Genomic DNA, 20,400 nt, shown 5'->3' with positions numbered 1-20,400 from the left:
CATGCAGAACTAGAAACACTTCTGAATACCATGGGTAGTTGAGATGTTCTTAGAAACCCCCCAGGTTAGCTTTCAACAAACTACTCTGATTATCACAGCAAAAAATAAAGTCAGTCAAGGCCACATATTTAGCGTAATGTATATGCAAGAAATAATTCATGCCAATTTAAAGAGGACTTCTGGGCTTTGGTAAGAATTTCAATACATTTTTGTGTCAGTTATCAGAAAAACTTGCAAATGTCAACCAGTAAGTGAAATTTCTTTTCATCCTTTCAGAAATTACTACTACTCTTAAAAGAAAAGGAGTACTTGTGGCACCTTAGAGACTAACCAATTTATTTGAGCATAAGCTTTCGTGAGCTACAGCTCACGAAAGCTTATGCTCAAATAAATTGGTTAGTCTCTAAGGTGCCACAAGTACTCCTTTTCTTTTTGCGAATACAGACTAACAAGGCTGCTACTCTACTACTCCTAAGTGTGGTGCAAGTGAAGTAATTCTCAAGTCTTAGGTAGTAAAAGAGAGCTTAAGAAATCTGCTAGTGTTCCAGTCAGCAGGACTGAAGGCTAAAGGATTTTTATCATCATCTTTGTTCCAGTGCCACTTCATCATTTCAAAGCATCTGAGTACAGAGTGAGCCCATCTCTGAATTTTAAGGCTGTCATCTGCATAGTGGCCTCACCTTTGGTCAACCACAGCTATAGTACTTATTTCCTGCCTGTAAGGACAAGGGAGTTAACTCATCCAAGGCTAGCTTTAATTCCTATCTAATAGGTGGCAACCAGAGGTAACCAACCCATTTTCTCAACATTGGAAAAGCAACATGCCTGATCTACTTTGGTCCTAGAGAACTCAAATTGTCATATTACTCCAGAATCCAACCACCTCTCAAAGTAACTTTATAAATGGCTTGCTATATACTTCAGTATTTTCTAAAATCTGCTATTCTAATTGTTACATTACATCATCCTCATTTAAAACAATTGCACAAGTGAATGTCATCTTAAACGTAGAAATTATTTCTTCATATTTTTAACATTTAGCTATATATGAAAAAAGCCGATGCTAACATTTTATTACAATGTAGCCCTCATTTACCTCAACTGTGGAAAGTGGTATTTCCTGAATTAAAGCAGTCTTTTTGACTGCTTACTCCAACAGCAGCAGAACTGGACATACTGAAGTTACATTTGCCCTAATATCTGGGATTATGTTGGGCACAGTGGCGTGCGCCTATAATCCCAGCTACTTGGGAGGCTGAGGCTGGCGGATCACTCAGGGGTTCTGGGCTGCAGTGCCTTATGCTGATCGGGTGTCCGGTGCCGCTGACAACCTGGCCAGTGGGTTACTGAAGGACTGGCTAGAACACCACAAATGACTTGTTGTGATCGGTGCTCTCTCTGTGAGGGCTGATGGACCAATCGATCAAAGTGATCTAAGATTACAACCTGGATATAAAAAGAGATTTGCAGGCTTTGTTGTAAAGCATGTATTAGAGAACCTTTGAAATTATAAAAAGAAAAAATGGAAGAAACTAACTGTTTACAAAGGGATAAAGTTACATATTGATTTATCTCTGTTGGGAGCTGCATAGCTAGACCACTGTATATCATATCCTAAAAGTGTACCTCCTCACAAGGAAGAATAAGACCAGAATTTTACACAGACTAACATAGAAAAGTAAAGTCTAAATATGGCTTTGACCCCAGAATCACCCTTTTAACTTAAATATAAAGAGAAGAGTTTAAAAAACATTTGTTTCAAATGCTGTTCTATTTTGGTGTTTGATATGCCATTCTGAGCTAGAATATTATAATTCAGAAGCAAATTTCACAGTCCGTGACACATTTTTCATGGCCAAGAATTTGGTGGGGTCCTACTAATAGTAATCTGAGTGCTGCCCTTGTGCACATCCTTAGTTGGTTGATCTGTGGACAGAGGCTTGGAGAGAAGGCCATGTGGTTCCACTTTGATCAAAGGGACAGATAAATGGAAATTTAAGAGAAAGCAATAACTTGTATTTGGATCAGTGCGGGGGGGGGGGAATACACCCAAAGTAACATCTTAAAACAAAGTTAACATTTAGTTCATCATTCATAAGGCTCTGTGTTTGTCACGGAAGTCATGGATTCCGTGATTTTCCATTACTTCTGTAGCAGCCAGTGCACCTGGCTCGGGGGCCGCCTGAGCAGCTTGGGCAGCCCCTGGGCCAGGCTCATGGGCCACTGCCGGGGCAGTCTCACCTTTGCCCCCCAGCAGCAGGAATTTGAGTGTGAGGGGGGGCTGGGGGTTGGGGTGCTTACCTGGGGGGGAGCTCCCCGGAAGGACGACAGCAACTGCAGAAACGGCGTTTGGGGTGGAGCGGAGGCAGCGCATGGAGCTAGGAGCTGGGTAGAGAGCCTGCTCCAGCCCCACCAACACTGCCCGGCTGCCTGCTAGAACCTGCGGCACCCCCCTGGGCCGCAACCCCGCCCTCCCCCGGGCACCTGCTCTGAGCACCCGTAACACCCCCAGGCCATGACTCTCTCTCCCCCGCCCCCCCCAAGCACCCATAACACCCCGGGGCTGTGACTGTTCCCACATGCCCGCCCAGTGCCCTTGGTGCCGCCCCTGGGCCATGACACCACCACCCCACCCCACCCAGCACCTGCAGTACGCCCCCAGGCCACCCTCCTGAGCCAGGCACCCCCTTCCCCCCCACCCCGCCAAGTTTTAGTCAGAGGTATATAGTAAAAGTCAAGAACTTGGTGAGCTTCAAAGCTGGGATGAGTCCGTTGCATTTCTGTAAAGGCCCATGGAATTGGGTAGGAGCACATTTACTCTGAAATAGGCTGAGTCTGCTACCTGTCCAGTGGCAGGGACAGATGTGAGATGCCAGCATGGTAGCTCAGAATAATTGACTGGAAAGGAGCAGCCTGACAGACAATGGTAAAGCACTTCAGCCACTTTCTCCTTGTATCCTAACTAAGGATGGACAGAAATATGTTAATTTTTTCCTCAACAACCAGCACAAGAATGTCTCGCATGTCAGGCCCAATAGCCATTAAGTCACCTGAGGGCATTTCACTTAAGCGTCCTAATAAACTGTAGTCCTTGCCATTAGGTATATTTAGCCTTAAATCTGTTCCTTGGAGACATCTCAATTAACTGAATTATGCCGTGTGGCTTAGTTTTGTATTTTTTATGTTATTGGTTATAACACAAGTTGAAAAAGAGAACTCTAAAATCTCTGCGATATTGGAGAAAATTTTTCTTACCAAGTTCTAATGTTATGTGAAGCAGGAATACAATTCTGGAGCTGTAAAAGAGGAAAAAGCAAATGAAAAATACTAGCGTGCTGAGATTTATTTCCTTGCATTTTCAGAGCATTTGTACAAAGTACTAAAATGTTGTGTGTGTTTGTTTTCAGGTCACCATTTAAAAAAGTAATATACAGAGGAATTAATGACTTAGGAAACTCTTAATGAATATAAGGCATTTCCACCTCTAGGTTGGTGGATTATATCAAGTTGAGGTTGATAGTAACCAAAAGTTGGATGGTCTGTGTGAAACAAGTGAGAGCATCTCCGTTCAGTTTCCAGTGGACTGATACCACTACCACAGTGGGCACAATTGCGTCTCATGTTTGGCAACCTTGGGAAAGAATCCAGTAGCTACAGCAGAATGGAGACTGAACTACTTCTTGCGCCTAAAGGTGGTCACTCTATGGCAGTGCCATGAAAGCTTATACTATTGTTACAATTATAGCATAGGACCTATAATTTAACAATGTTTCAACTTCACTGTGCTAGTATCCCAGAAGGCAGTAGTATAAGACAGGATTCAGGTGTCTCTGGTATTATCTGACTCTGGACAAAGATAGATGATGTGGTAAAAATGCCCGAGTCCTGTCTATATTACAACCAGCACTGCTGTTAACACTGCTGGAGGTAGAGCACTGGTGAATTATGGGTCTTAAATTTGCAGTTGTAGAAACAGCTCTCCTATCTCTGCTATACGTGTTTTGTGTCCACACGGAGGACTTCAGTTTCCAGGGCTATCAGTTTGGCATCTTTCATAATCGCCAAATTCATATTTGGAGACAAAGTAGCATGTATTTACAGTGGTTTTATATATTAGCACATGAACTTTTGGTAGCAAATGTTACCTAATAGGTGACTTCTTAATTATATAAAAACTGGGTTGATACATCAATCCAAGTATTTTTACAGTGAGTTAATCACTCCTGTTTTGAACCACAACTTACACAGCTGGTCTGATGATTTTATGCTTGTTCAGGGAGATAGGTCTCCAACTGAATGTTTTTGGGCAGGTTTAACTGGTCCACAAGAAAGACACTTTCTTTTGGCAGTCACCATTCCTCTCCTTTTCTAAGATATATATATCCATTAACTAATAAGTGTAGACTTATTTTGAAGGGTTTTTTTGGTACCCTATGAATTGGAGAAAAATATTTGCCGTTAGATTAAATGAAACATGTTTCCCATTCTTCCAGCATGAAGCATACGAGCAATGTGTTCCCAAACAATCCAGATGTATTTTACAGCTGGATTGATTGAAGCTTAAGGAAGTCATGTGATGTCCTTGTGCCTCAGTCACCAGCCCAGCTGTAAAATTGGGTAAAAGCGCAGGACCTTTGAGGTTTTCTGGCTAAATTACCAAAACTAAAACGTGATTTAAAAGTTTTATTCTTGATGCATTGTGTTGAGAGTAGTTTAAAAAAATTGAAACAAATGCATAGACTGGTAAAAATCATTTACGACTGCTGCAAATTATCTTCCAGCGTATATCTGAAGTAGCATCCTAAAGTGCGCTGTACAGGCTTCTGTCATTGAATAAATGGTGTTACCGCTGAGTCTGCTTAAAACCTCTTACTGTGGAAAGGGAAAGAAACCGATACTTTGGGAAGCACTGACAATCGTGGGCATAGCTTTTTTGCTATCTTTTTAAACAGCATATTCCGTCTAGTAATGAAAACATCAGAGGAAAATGATTTCCTTACTTGGGTCATAGTGTACTTTGAGTAAGAGTTGCTGGTGTATTGGAATAGTTCATAGTACAAACCTACATGAATTAGTTATCAAGCACATTCATATTATTCCTAGCATTATCCATTTGACCCTGAGATTAAATAGAAAGTGAAGGGGAAAGCAACTGTTAATTTTTTATTTAGTTTTTAGTATGGCATTATTGAATTGCATTTGTTTTTATATTAGTGCTTGCCTTGTTTTTCAGAGTAGTGATATCTTTGGTATGAACTGAGTTTTGGGGTCTGTTGTACACACTTGACACATTTCTCCTCATACTTTAGATAAATGTCCTTATTTAATCTTTAAATCATATTTAGCTTTTTTTTTTTTTTTTTTTTTTTTTGCACAATGATGTATGGGGGAACACTAGATATTCTGTTGCCCCCTGCTAAAAAAGAGCACTTTTATGAGGGCATTTACATGTTACAGGAACTTTGTCTATGATAGAGATGGGCAAACTATGGCCCGCGGGCCACCTCCGGCCCGCGGGACTGTCCTGCCTGGCCTCTGAGCTCCCAGCCAGGGAGGCTAGTCCCTGGTCCCTCCCCCACTGTTCACCCCCCCCCCCCCCCACAGCCGCGCCACTGCATGGGCAGCACAGCGGCATGGCTGGCTCTGGCATGGTAAGGGGATGGGGAGCAAGGGGAGTTGGACAAGGGGGTGGGGTCCCAGGGGTTGGTTAGGGTTGGGGGTGTGGATATAGTCGTGGCAGTCAGGGGACAGGGAGCAGGGGGTGTCCTGGGAGGGGGCAGTCAGGGGTCAAGGAGCAGGCGGGGTTGGATGGGTCGGGGGTTCTGAGGGGGGCGGAAAGTGGGAGGGGGTGGAGCCAGGCTGTTTGGGGAGGCACAGCCTTCCCTACCTGACCCTCCATACAGTTGCGCAACCCCGATGTGGCCCTTGGGCCAAAAAGTTTGCCCACCCCTGGTCTATGAGCTGGTCACAGCAGCACTGAGAAAAACTGTAGTATTGACTTATGTGGCATTGTCAAGGTTCCTTCCCCACTCTGAACTCTAGGGTACAGATGTGGGGACCTGCATGAAAAACCCCCTAAGTTTATTTTTACCAGCTTAGGTTAAAACTTCCCCAAGGTACAAACTATTTTACCTTTTGCCCCTGGTCTTTATTGCTGCTACCACCAAGCATCTAACAAATATATAACAGGGAAAGAGCCCGCTTGGAAACATCTTTCCCCGCAAAATCCTCCCAAACCCTACACCCCCTTTTCTGAGGAAGGCTTGATAAAAATCCTCACCAATTTGCATAGGTGAACACAGACCCAAACCCCTGGATCTTAAGAACAATGAAAAAGCAATAAGGTTCTTAAAAGAAGAATTTTAATTGAAGAAAAAGTAAAAGAAGCACCTCTATAAAATCAGGATGGTAAATACCTTAAAAGGTAATCGGATTCAAAACATAGAGAATCCCTCTAGGCAAAACCTTAAGTTACAAAAAGACCACAAAAACAGGAATATACATTCCATTCACCTCAACTTATTTTATCAGCCATTTAAACAAAACAGAATCTAACGCATATCTAACTAGATTGCTTTTTAGCCCTTTACAGGAGTTCTGATCTGCATTCCTGCTCTGGTCCTGGCAAAAGCAACGCACAGACAGAGAGAACCTTTGTTTCTCCCCCCACTCCAGCTTTGAAATTACCTCGTCTCCTCTTTGGTCATTTTGGTCAGGTGCCAGCGAGGTTATCTTTAGTTTCTTAACCCGTTACAGGTGAAAGGGTTTTTTCCTCTAGCCAGGAGGGATTTAAAGGTGGTTAGCCTTCCCTTTATGTTTGACAGGCATTGTCACAATATTTTTATTCCTCAAAGTATGTACTATAGAGAAGAATCTTACACTGGTATCGTCGTTGTCATTGCAAATCACAAAGGGACATAGCCTCCTTGCAGCTAGAGTGCCACCTGGATAGATCTCATCCTTGATGTTTGAGGTAAACTGTATATCCAATCAGCATGTCAATCAATGGTCGACTTACTGCCCCAACAAAGCTTTTGGCGACCACATGGTTGCTGGGCATAAAGTGGTATTCCGTGGTAAACACACTTTGGAATTTGTTGGTCTTCCCTCCTAATAATGTGTCTGTACTAAGAAAGCCACCAAAATCAAACCAGGCCTGATGAAGGCGGTTGGGTTCAGCTTAAAATATGCTCATTTCTAATCTTGTCCTGCCACTTAATGTGGAGCAGCTGACAAAGATGACGGGAATCAAAAACATCAATCCAGTGCTCTTTAGCCTTTCTCAGTGCCCATGTTTCACTGCTTTACAACAGAGTTGGTATATTTGTAGTTCTACAGATCCTCAGCTTTCTGGCAAGCGTGAAGTCATGCTGTACCACAGAGGCTGGTGAAAGGCCTGAAACATGCTATACAAGTGTTCACATCTTTTGAGCATTCTCCAGCAATGTCTATGGTGCTACCCAAGATTTTGACCTTTGCTATGTATTTGTTGTCCTATCTGGACAGGTTAATACTGAGCTTGTTGTAATTTGGAGCTAGAGGCTGCTTGATGGTAATGGCCAGGGACTTAGATTTATCTGGCGTAATAACCAGACCTAATGCATGCTGTTTCTTGCCCAACCAGATCCACCATTAACTGCATTGATTCACCAAACTGAGCAGTAGTAGGGGATATTATTGACTGCTTTTATAAAACACTAAAATCTTGTATTTGTGTTCAGGAAATACATGGTCTCACCTCATGAGTCTGAAAGTGTTTAGAAAAATAGCTGTTTTGTCTAGGGATTGGGCAAGGTGTAAATAATGAAGGAAGAAGCTTTTTGGGATCCAGGCACGTGTATTGTGACGTCTATTCAATATTACTCCAGAGATTCGAAATGTTTAGTGAAAAGCTAGACTGCATGCTGATGTAAGGAATGCTGTGTGTGGTGCAGCTACTTCAGAGTTGTATACTTATGTTTCTACTAAATCTTTAATACAGCATTTTTTTGAGTTCCGGTTGGTATGTTAATATTAATATTCATATATGATTTACACAATCAAATGTAATCTGTCCCATTGGTGTTAATATTCAGTACAAGGTGTTATTGTTTTGGTCATTTTTAGGAGTCTGTTTTACAATAAAACTATTTTTCAGCAGTACATTTTTCTTAATTTTTCTTTTTAAAAAGTGAATAGACGAAGTGAAATTCTGAAAGAGGAGTTATGGTTTAACAATTTTGTTTGATGTTTGTAATCCATAAATAAATGATTAACTTTATGGCTGGCTTGGAGTCAGAGATGCTACTATTGCATTGTAAAAAGAGATTGAAAGGAGCACTGGAGAGTCAGTGATTTGTATATAATGGAGTTTGTCTTACTCACTGAAGACTTTGGGCAGAGAGTTTTGTCTTTTGAACCCTGTATCCAGTATGACCCGGTATCCAGTATGACCCAGTCTCACCTACTTTAATCATCATCTCATCTAGAATTGAGTTAATTCTATTCCTCCAGTTTTTAAAGGCTTTTAAAATAAGGATTGAGTTGTATTATTTGTTCAGAAATATATTCTATTCTTCCAGAGTTAGAACACACAGGGCCATTTGGCATTTCTCAGCACTAGGGAATATGCAAGTCCAATCTGCCTGGCTGAATTTTTGAAGCTTCTACTGGTACTAGTCAAACATCTAAAGTTCTGTAGGTGTACCTTCACTGAACAGACATATAGCGAGGGTCGAAGATACAGGGTTAGTGCTTGAATTGGGAAAAGGCATTGGTTGCAGCCAAGTGCATTGCTGACAACCATAGGTTTATACTGCATGAGCAGGTTAAACTATGATGAAAGTAATAAATATTATCTATTCATGCAAGGTGCACTTGTCTGTCGTTAATCTTGGTATCTTTTTGCATAAGTAATGATTAGTAACGTGAGCCTCTATAATAACTTCTTTAAAAGTGACAGGGTGTGAACGTGTGGCTTCCAAGTAACACTACACATGGGTGGTGGTTGCAAGTAAAAGTAGTGCTCGTTATAGACACACAAACTGATTTCTTAAAAATCAGAAATCTTTCCTCACCCCTCCCATTTATTGACACTTGCCTGATTTTGTGCCCCTTATTAGTCACAAATATTTAAACATATTTACTTTTTCCCACAGCCATAAGAGGTAATAAGTTTTTTCGAAAAAACTAAGTCAAAAATTTCTCATTAAAAGTGTTCAGAGCAATTAAACTCTACCGTTAACCTACATAGGTATTGGAGACCCCTTTCAGTTGTTGTAGGAACCTTAATTCTGCCCTCTGTGACCTTACCTACTCTCCATCAGTATGTCCCAATGATTGAACACTATACAACAGTTAGTCTGTCCTGACACATTGTCTTGAAATGTCCATATTTTCGAGCTTGACTTGGAATCTTAGCACCATATTTCTATAGGTCTCTAATGCTATGACACAGAAAAGCTCTATAAAACTATATAGTAGCGGACTCGCGGGTTGCTTACATATTCTGTTTTTAGGTGGTCATTTTAAAAAATTGAAATTGCTACAAACTAAGTGCCTTTTAGGGAAAAGTGTTTGGTAGACGTGTCTCATGTTCATTCTTTCAAAAGCTGTTAAAAATGAGGGGGGAGCATTTAATAGCTCATTAAAGGAATATTCTTTGTGTGTGGCTAGGACAGAAATTCAGAGCCTGATGCAACAAAACATCTCTTTGCCAGCAGTGTTAAGAGGGGGAAGATCAGTGAAACCCATCACTGCCACTGTCTGTGCATGCTTCTTTTTGCCAAGCTAGCTGATACTCTGTATTTGGAAATATGGCTATGGCACGTAACCAAGCTTATTTATCACTGTATCAGTGTATTCTTTTCTTTTTGCTGGACACTTTCATTAGTTCTGCACAGAATTATCATTTGGATAGAAGGATGAGACACAGACCATAGCTATTGGTGGTCATTCAAATCTGTAGGCCCTAATCCAAATTTTATTTTAGTCTGTTTTCATACAAATAGATACATTTTATGTTTGTCACATTTGTCATGTGTATTCTGCTAAGGAGCATGTCTTTTCACCGCCTTATTGGTGAACCAGGGTCTCTTTAATTTTTCTTTGAAAGAGTTTTGTTTTTTATTCATCTTCAGTACACATTATCTCTTGTAATTCAGATTTTATTTTAAATTAGAAATGTTCCATGGAAGGATCAGTTTTCTGAAGTTATGTGTTTCCAGGATGTTAGGACAAATGCTATTAGATTTTTTTTATCAAATCCTAAATCTCTTATCACCTGTGAAATCTGAATTTAACTGTCATTATAAAAGTAGTTCCACAAATCAGACTTATTCTCAACTTCGTAATAAAGGACTGTGTTGTCTCTTATATGGCTTTCTTCAGCATGATGCTACCGTTGTCTTCCCTCATTTGCTGGTAAACCATGTGACAGGGAAGGACTGTTGCTTAAATACACTGTTCTGTCGACATATGTAAGTGGATTGCAATTCTGTCTGCCCCTAGTCTTGGGCCTCTTTTATGGAGCAATATTTTGTTATCTAAATGAGCTCTTTAGGAAGTTTTCTTCCTTGCAAATGCTAGCTATACTGGCATGGTTTTGGAGAAGACTTCTCCACACAAATGTGTATGGTGGCAACTCAGTAGAAATTTTTATTTTTGCCGAACAGCGCACGTGGTTTTGTTGTTTTGTTTTTCATTAGATGTAACAATATTTAATAGATCTGAACAACTGATTCTGAGTTTCTTTTTGGGAGGGATGGGGAGAAGCAGGTGGGAAGAGGGGTAGTAATGGCTTCCCAGTGAACTGAATAAAAATGTATAGTTGTGATCAAAATGGAGAGTTTCATAAAAGGAAATGTCGTCTTATCACAATATCTCAAGATACCGCAGTCCACTGCTTGCTTTTCTGTTACGTGAAGTGGGCTTGCTAGTTTAATTCTGCAGGCAAGATTTTGTTTCCAGACACACATTCTGATGACAAGAAACAAGAGTCTGGACATGACAAATACATTTTCAAAGGAGAAAATGAAAATGTGGGTAGAATTTATATCATGACAATATAGTGGTAACAATCTGTTATAAAAAGTGTAACCACTTGTATGAAAACACATTTATCAGGATTGTACAGTCAATCCAAAAACACTGTTCACAGAATTTGTTGGTTCTTGTAATAGGTTTGTGGTGTGGTGCCTCAGCACCACAGTCTGAGATGGGTGCTGCGTTAGTCCTGACTTAGAACTTGTTTTCTTTTTTGTGGGTTCGGTTTTAGTTTGAATTTACAAAAACTTGATTTAAAACAAAAATCTTTTCTCCTATGAAATTAATACTCTTGTTTTACTGTACCTTTTTAATTTACCTTTTTTTATCATCACATTGAAGAAGCTGGAGTCTATAATATATTCAGTAATGAATTATATTTTAGTAATGGTTTAAGTGCAAATAGATTCTCATTACTGACCATGTTCCGTACTAATATAGCTTCACAGTATATTAATGTACTCTGAGAGGTTAAATTATCCTGTAAATAAGCTGTACGTGGTACCACTTTCTTGTCTCCTTGTGTGAAACAGCTGTGACTGGATACATATATATCTGATCCTTATAACATGCACATGATATTCTCTACTCCACACTCAAAACAAAACATATAGCCAACTGTGTGTTCAAAGCTGCTTTTCCTCTAGTTACAACTTCATCACATCAAAAACTGTAAACTGCCTTGGAAGTTGCCCTTCTGGAACAAGTTTATCCATACACCTCTACCCCAATATAACGCTGTCCTCGGGAGCCAAAAAATCTTACCACGTTATAGGTGAAACCGCGTTATATCGAACTTGCTTTGATCCACCAGAGCGCGCAGCCCCGCCCCCATGGAGCACTGCTTTACCACGTTCTATCCGAATTCGTGTTACGTCGGGTCATGTTATATCGGGGTAGAGGTGTATTTAAAATTTGCAGACAGCCGTCTGTCTACAATAGCCCAGTTCCTCTCAAAAATCATCTTAAGAATTAGTAGACCAATGGCTCAGTTATTGTGGTTGTAAAAACATGTTTTTCTTAACTGATTGTATTAAGCCACAGATGGACAGCTCTAGCAAATGCACATGTAACCTATACCTGGGGTGCAGCTGCAGTCTTCTCCTTTTTCTCCTCTGGGGTATGGGCTCACCTATGATGGCGCCTGGTGCCTCCACCCAAAGAAACCCCTCCTGATGCAGAGGACACACAGGAATTGTCCCTGGGGAAAATATTCAGCACCCAGTCTCATATAGAGGAGTGTCTGTTAGAGCACGATAAAATAGCTGTTACAATTTCCAGAGTAATAAAACAGTAACCAGGGCTTTATTAGTTTTGGGGACTTCAGGGAAGGATACAATGGATAAAGGGATTAGAATGAATAATAGACAAAATAAACAATACATAAACTCTACCTCTTCCAACATTTACAGCCAATACATGCCATCCTGTTCTTTCCCAGCACCTGCCTAGGCAAATGATGAGTTTAGGCTCAGTCTTCCTAGCTGGTGCAGCACTGAAATCAGTGGTAGACTTAAAGCACAATATCAAAATAAACAAGGGTCTTTTTACAAAGTATCCACACCAAAGATGGTAAGATTATCCTTGTGGCTCTTTGATCTGGATTCCAATGTGCAATTAGGCTGGCTCTTGGTGTAACCTGACCTTGAGTTTCTCCTCAGCCTCCTGGGGTTTTTAGTCTTTTCTGTGATGACATTGTTCAGTGCCCCAAAAGGACTCAGCCTTCCCTTGGGAAGGAATGTGCAGAGAGAAGGGTCATCCCTGGTTGTGTAGCTCTCATTCCTGCTACACTCCAAACACAGCCAAATGAAAGTAAACTCAGCCCCTTGTATCTGAGTCCTGGCTCATGATTGGTCCCAGTAGTGTTCCTAGCTAGTTCTGCCTGTGCCCTGGACCCTGGGAAGCAGTCCTGAATCACTGTCATCATTAGTACTGTAGTTTGGGGTGAGTCCCCTAGAGGCTCAGTGTGGTATTTCAGGAGTACCTGCTCCAAAGGGATTACATACATAAGTAATAATTTTATTTTTATCTTGAAGTAGAACTTTTAACTTGCTGTTCGTTTTGAATTATTCTTTACTTGGTTGGGCTAATCAAACAGGTATCAACTGAATTCAGAGTAAAATGTAAGTTGTCATGATAGTTGGTGTCCATAATATGACATTGTTTTATCCTTATATTTGTTAAATACACATCATGAATGCTTTTTTCTTATGGACAAAGTAGATACTTTTTAATATGCCAAACTGATATGGTGTATTTTTCTATCCCTATATAAGGTATACTTCTACCGTAGTTATATGCAAAAACTTTAATGAACTTCCCTTCCAGACAGTGCCAAGCTGTCTGTCTTACTATTTGGAGGACCTGGAGGCAACATTTGGCACCTAGTTACCTGTGCGATGATAGATAACTATTAATGCTTTTTTTTTTTTAAGCATCTACCAGGAGAGGACCTTGTCTGCTCCACATTTTAGTTAATATATTTTGCTGCTTAGTTATGAATTACAGTTTGTCTGTTTTTCCTTTCTAGTTGGAAGATGGGGAAGAAGAGCAGAGTGAAAACTCAGAAGTCAGGTACAGGAGCTACAGCAACAGTTTCTCCAAAAGAAATGTTGAACATAATTAGTGAATTATTACAGAGTAAGTTTAATTTTCTAAACATCTTTGTAGAAAGCAGGAGAGGGGAAAGAATGGGTTAAAAAAAAAGACCTATTTCCCCTTTTAGTACTATAGGCAGTTAATTGTATTAGTTAAGTTTCCTGGAAGTGTTGCCTTGAGATTTCAATCTCTTATCTACAGCTATATCCCAATTTCAGTTTTACTTTGTGTATATATAATATTTTGTGCAGTTCGAAGTTTTACTAATGTGCCTGCACATTTAAAAAGTATCAGTCCAAAAACCCTACTTAAGCTTACTTGGCCAAAGCATCTTGGTTTAAAATATCTTACTGAATTGTAAACACAGAGGATTATACTGTTCTGATTAACAAATGGAAAATATTTTGAATTAAAGTATAACTTGTGGTATCAGAGCAGTATGGTCACCTGGTAGAGAAACAATGCAACTTGAAATAATTGCATTCTTCATGAACCTTCTCCATTATTCAGCTGTGGTCCTTAGAGCTACAAATAGCCCTAAGCTCTTTATAGAAGGATTTTGAGCTCACCAAATGACTTCCATTGGATAGGCTTCGTTTACACTTAAGTATTCCTGGGGGAATTCTGCACCACTGTGCAAATGTAGAATTTTGCAGAAATTAACGTGCATGCAGCATTCCCTTTCCTCCACAGAAATGGGCTACAGTGCTGCTAGCCACTACTAGGAGCCGATGGATCCAGCAGAGCCCAGCTTAAACATAGAAGACACTGCTGGGGGGTGGGGAGGGAGCTAGAGGGTTCCTGGCAACTTCAGTTCCCAGCATGTCCTGAGGGAAGGAGAGGGCAGCACTCAGGAAACTCCATGTGAGCTTGGGACTGAGCATCAGGCTGTTTCTCCCTTTGGATTGTGGGGGGGGAGGGGCTGGGGCGGGGCCACAGTTGGGCTCTGCAGGAGAGACTCTCTGGACTCTGGGGGTGTAGGGGTTCTGGTATTTGGGCAAAGGGGGACCCTGTGGCTGGGCTCAGGGTGGGAGGCTAGGGAGCAGTGAAACAACTGGGTTGTCATGGGGGTTTCTTTAACAATACAGACACACAAATTCCCCGAGTACAGAGTTACAGACATACTTGGTGACAGGTATTTTGAAATAAATTACCAAAATTATTGAAACTGGTGTGATTATGTAGTGTTATTTTGACAAATAAAATTTGCAGAATTTTGCAGAATCTTAAAATATTATGCACAGGATTTTTAATTTTTTGGCGCAGAATGCCCCCAGGAGTAACTAAGAGAGTCAGTTTCACTTTTGCTACTGATGGTATATAGGCTAGTGTAGAAAGAGCTCAGTGTGTATATCATGGTTATGAAAGACCGCTGGTTTTCATGACATGGCAGTACATCATCTGATCCCTGTCCAGAGTAGCTCTCATTGGTAGTGACACTGCAGCTGTGCCATTGTTGAAAAACAGGTCCTGATTTTCCTATTGTTAAATGCACTCAAGTGCTATACCAAGAAAATTAGGATTTGTAGCCACCATTGTTCAGAGTGGTAAAACAATGAAGTGGTTATACCATTTGAGTCCTACAGTATAGCTTGCTTTTGCACTTTCTACTCTACACATACATTGCTATCACAGATGACTTGTATATCCTGATTTTCCAAGCAGAAATAAGGCCCTGATGCCTTTTTTTTTTTTTTTTTTTGGCTATGCTTTGATATTTTGTTCAATCCCGAAGGTCTAGTGTTCTAATCAAGTTGCGAAAGGTAGTTTTTGCTTGGATAAATTTAAGTGTGCATTTCAGTCGCATCCAAAATTGGGAAAATGGCACAATGTAGTGTTGCTGGGATGGTGGTGGTTGTAGTCCAAAGCAAGAAAATTATTGTTAAATCTCTCTTTCCGCCCCAACCCACATAGTATTTCACAGCATTATATTAACATAAAAAGAACAATAGTAATAGTAAGCTTTATCTTTCACCTGACCCAAGTATTTTTGCTGTTACCTATTTTTGTTACAAGGATCCAGAAGAAACGTTCTGGTGATGGTTCTGTCCCTTTAGTTTTTCTTTTTCTTTGTAATTTTTTTAGCTATTGGATCTTTTTTCTTTCTCAGAGAATAGACAAATGGATCAAAGTGACGTTCTGAGGCAAGTGATATGAGAAATTGAAAGCTCTACTACATGCACTTCAAAGAATAGGAAATTTATAGTGTTTATACAATACATGTTTTGTCCAATAATGTATCTAGTGAAGGACATTTGGTAGTAAGGTCCAGTTAAAGTTAGCATAAAAGCAAGGCCTTTCTCAAGATGATAAAAGAACTAAATTGTATTAAAATATTCTTCTTTTGATATTTTTGGCTTCCAGAATGCAGCAGCCCAACCCCTGGTCCTGGAAAGGAATGGGAAGAATATGTGCAGATTCGAGCTCTTGTTGAGAAAATCCGCAAAAAACAAAAAGGTAATAGAAAAACAGCAAAATTTAGAGCAACTTGTGTATCTGGAATAGCATGTCAGTGAGATCTATACCAAACTACTATGCAGGTGCATGGAAAATCATTCAAATACAGGAGATATGGCTAGTGAAAAGTAACATATTGACAAACTTCATAAAGACAGGAAGTTGAAGTCAAAATGACCTCTGTAAGTAAATCTTTTTTGCTTCTTGCTTAGGCACTTAAGTGCTGGTAGGGTGTTTTGTTTAACTTAAGTGACTCTTTGGATTAAGGCAAGAGTTCAGACATTGCTGGGAAGGAAGGAATTTTTTTTTTTAAAGAAATAATTCCCTGGACAACATGCTAATGGCAGAATAAGTGTCTTTGAATGACAACAGAAATAATGTCAGTGTGTGACTGGAATTCTATGCCAAAATGACATGTAACTATTTTTTGTGTGGGATATTGTAGTAGCTGTTCTCATCTGACATAATCACATAGCTAAAACTATGGTTTTAGCTCCCCCTGAGAGAACATTTGAATTGTAGGGTAGACAAGATTTGGGTGGGCTATTAATTTGCCTCAGCAAGTTTGGCTTTTCCCATTTAATATATGGTCTAGAATGAATTTTCTCTTGATATAATCATCATCTGACCCCGAGCCATGGGAAATAGTTTTATGCACTGACCCGTAAATAGTTTTTTTCACTTGCTGATGCATCTTTTTAAACTTAATATCTGAGATTTATGTATGAACACTGTCTAAAAATAGCCTTATTATGAAGTTAATTCTTACGTTAATAAAATGTCTACAAAAGGGACAAACAATTTGTCATAAGCAAAAAAAGCATATTTGTAATTAATAAATAAAAATATTTCCATCTAAGAATGCAATAGCAAGTTAGAGGTATTATCCCTATTTTATAGACAGGCAAGCTTTGGCACCAAAGGGTTGTGGTTTGCCTAATATCTCAGTGAGACAGTGGTCAGTTTGGGAATAGAGCTCAGCCAGGACGTGTGATTCCCAGCCCCATTGTCTGACAGCTAGATCATGGTAGCTCTGCAAAAATTAAATTTTGAGTTGATCATTCTTAATGTGTTATACCATATTCTAATTTGAAATGTGTTACCAGACATGGCAGAGATTGCATTTAGCAGTAATTTTTCATAAATTGTATTTTAACTTTACAAATGCATTAAATGATTTTGGGGTGGGCTGTTTTGGGGGGGTTTTGTGCAACATTAAAGTCAAGAAATGCAGAAGGTAAGGTTCCTACAGCAATAGTCACTTGATCATCAACCTATTTTCTGTGTTTATTTAAAAAAAAAAAAAAAAATCTAATGGGAAAAAAAAAAAGTCCTTAAAAATCAGTTTTAATTTAATTTGGGACTACAAACCATATTATGCACTAACTGTAGGGACCTTTCATGACATTACTACTGGGTAGAGTTTAAATTGCTTGAATGCATTAACTATGCATTTCCATACCTTAACAAGTTTGGATGTGTTTGCAGGTTAACCTTTACTCTGAATTTTCTGGTGATTGTTTTCAGATAACTGAAACATTCTTCTAACGTGTTTTACTGTAATCAACTGATCTGTATTCAACTTTAATTCTATATTATTTTAGTTTTTATCTGGAAATATACTATTAAAATGTTTTATTTAGTTTTGGTATAAATAACCCCCTTTTTTTATGGTGTTCATCGCTGTACCTTTTAGCAGGTATTTTACTTGTAATTCATTTTACAAGAACTACAAGAATAGATACTGACTAATGCATAAAAACCTCACATTGTTAAAAGTAGCTTAGGCCTTTAAACATCACCTCCTGACAACAGGAATATCAAAGATTAAACTGATACTGTTTGAGTGACTTGATCATGTATTTGGATCGGGATGAACTTCAATTGTGTTTCTTCCCTCTCTGACTGACGTTGTTTTCTGGTGTTATGTCCCATTGTCTAGTATTATGTAATAGATACCCTGCCTTATATCCTACCACAATGCATATATACAATAGCAGAGTTAAAGCTAATCACTGAGTTTCTTGACTCAGAGTTTGAATATTTTACATTGTGTACTTTTTCATTGAAAAATACAGAACCTTTTAACCATAATACTATTGCCCAAATGTATCATATACATGTAATATTATGGATAAATATTACATGTATATATTTAGAAACATCACCACCGAAATGCCGCAGCGGGGTGTCCTGCGGGTGCACAAAAATGCCCTGGCGGGCGCCATGGCACCCACAGGCACTGCATTGGGAACCCCTGTTCTGGAGTCCTTCTTTTCTTTACAAATGCATTTACCGTCAACACTTATCCAGACTCTGTCTGGATGCAGATGGCTCAGTCATCTTACATAGGGACATCCAGTACAATTATTCTTTTAGGGATAAAGGAGTGTAATTGTCAGATGCAGGGGATGACGTTGGCTTTGGGATCTTAGGGATTGGATCAGGCAGGAAATAGATACCAGATGGAGGCAAGAGGTGTGACCAAGTTAATTGCTGGCATCCCCAATAGCCAATGTCTAGTGCATATGAAGGCTAAAATGGCTAGTTCCCAGAGGTAAGTGAGACCTAGGGTTTTGCTGGTGTACCCTGTAGCAGAAGGTGAGTCGTGAAGTCTTCACAAACCGAGGATCCCCTTTGGTATCCTCTTACCACTGGGAGAGGAGGTGAGGATTAAGAAGAGAGCTGAATCCTAACGCTTGCCTGAGGAGGATCTATCCCAAGTTAGTGGTTATATGTTGCGGAACCCTGTAACTCTGCACTGGACCCAAATAAATGCCTGGTATTAAGAAATGACTGGGAGGTGGATGGGCGGACACACTGCATCCCTATCCAATGTAAAGTTGCAACCTTCCACTTAAATCCATCCGTGGGTCTGTCTGCATTCACTTGTGTGTCCTGATCAATGCAGTTATCATCAACACTTAGCATTGGAATGTCTTTACTTTCAGCTCATTTAAATGAAAAAAGGGAAAGAAAATTTTCAGACATTTTCTTTCACAGACTAGTTTGATTTGCCATTTCTAAGGTGACTGGTAAGCAAATGTGGCCATGTTTAGGTTGACTAAAATTGGATATGACTGTAGAACATTACTGAGTTACTTTTAACAAAGACCAGTTCTAATCCAACCTCTTCAAAGGATAGCTGGGGGATAGTTAGGAGTTTTTCCTTTACATGTGGTTTACATTGACCCTCTGTGGCCTGTTAGATCCTCTCATTTCTGTGTTTTTATAAATTGTGCATATAGGTTTGTCTGTTACCTTTGATGGAAAAAGAGAAGACTATTTTCCTGAACTAATGAAATGGGCCACTGAAAATGGAGCATCCACAGAGGGTTTCGAATTAGCAAATTTTGAAGAAGAGGGCTTTGGTTTGAAAGCAACAAGGGAGATAAAGGTGAACGTAAACATTTGAACAGATTAGAAAATCATGTCTGTAAATGTATTGGAAATGTGACAGCAGGACATTGAAACCATTCTTTTCTCTCTCTCTCCCCCTCCCTCCAATGTAAAGTTCACTTCACTGGAACTACTGTTATAAATATATTGTAAACTATATATACGAGAGATAAAATTTACAATAGAAATTTAGTATTGTTCTTTAACATTGGGCAGTTGTTTGATGGGTTGTGTAAAAGTGCTAATTATGAATCCTTAGTTGGGTTATTTATTCTGCCCAGACAATTTAGCTCACCATTCCTTGTGTCTTTATGCCTCGTTCTACATATTCCCTTCTGCTACTCCCTGTCTACCCCCAGGGTACAAGGCTTTCACTTTTTTTCAAATTCCTTCCTAAAATACACTTTTTTTTTCTCATTGCATTAGTTTGCCAAACCAAAGTGGTGCTGTAATATTTATTTGAAGGTGAATTTAAATAAACACTGATTTGTTTTAAATCCATCTTTTGGTCACCTTATACAGTATGCATCAATTGTATTTTTCTCATTCTTATTTTGCAAGCCCATTGGGGTAAAGGTTCTCTCCTGTATGTTTCCCAACTGTAAAATTGGGATGATAATGCTCTATTATCTTGCAGTGGAGACAATTGTTAATGTGCGTGAGACACTCGGATACTATGCTGAAAAATGCCATAGCAAAGATGCCAAGGAAATGAATATTTCCATATTCATTACAGGATTTAGATGGTGTGTAGTTAATAAAGTAAGGGCTACTAATTGAATGATGAGGATAAAATATTGAACAGCTTCCTCCACCCCATACACTAAAAGAGACAAGGGTCCTGTGATCACATTCTATTTTTCACGTAATTAGAGACTGCATCATAGCACATACGCATGAGGGGGAAGAATTAAGGTGGCGCAG

At 39.6% G+C, this 20,400-nt stretch overlaps 1 protein-coding gene across 1 annotated transcript in view; it reads left to right on the top strand.

Annotated features, from left to right (window-relative positions):
- Nucleotides 1-20,400, top strand: part of SETD3 (SET domain containing 3, actin N3(tau)-histidine methyltransferase) — a 72,169-nt gene that overhangs the window by 8,759 nt on the left and 43,010 nt on the right. The window contains exons 2-4 of the mRNA XM_074956207.1: nt 13,553-13,662; nt 15,985-16,077; nt 19,326-19,474. Of these exons, the coding sequence (XP_074812308.1) occupies nt 13,560-13,662; nt 15,985-16,077; nt 19,326-19,474 (345 nt within the window). The 5' untranslated portion in view covers nt 13,553-13,559. The remainder of the gene's footprint in view (nt 1-13,552; nt 13,663-15,984; nt 16,078-19,325; nt 19,475-20,400) is intronic.

The sequence above is a fragment of the Natator depressus genome, chromosome 6, assembly GCF_965152275.1.
Source record: "Natator depressus isolate rNatDep1 chromosome 6, rNatDep2.hap1, whole genome shotgun sequence".
Lineage (NCBI taxonomy): Eukaryota > Metazoa > Chordata > Testudines > Cheloniidae > Natator > Natator depressus.
The sequence above is the reverse complement of the archived record's forward strand: the minus strand, read 5'-3'. Positions and strand labels throughout refer to the sequence as shown.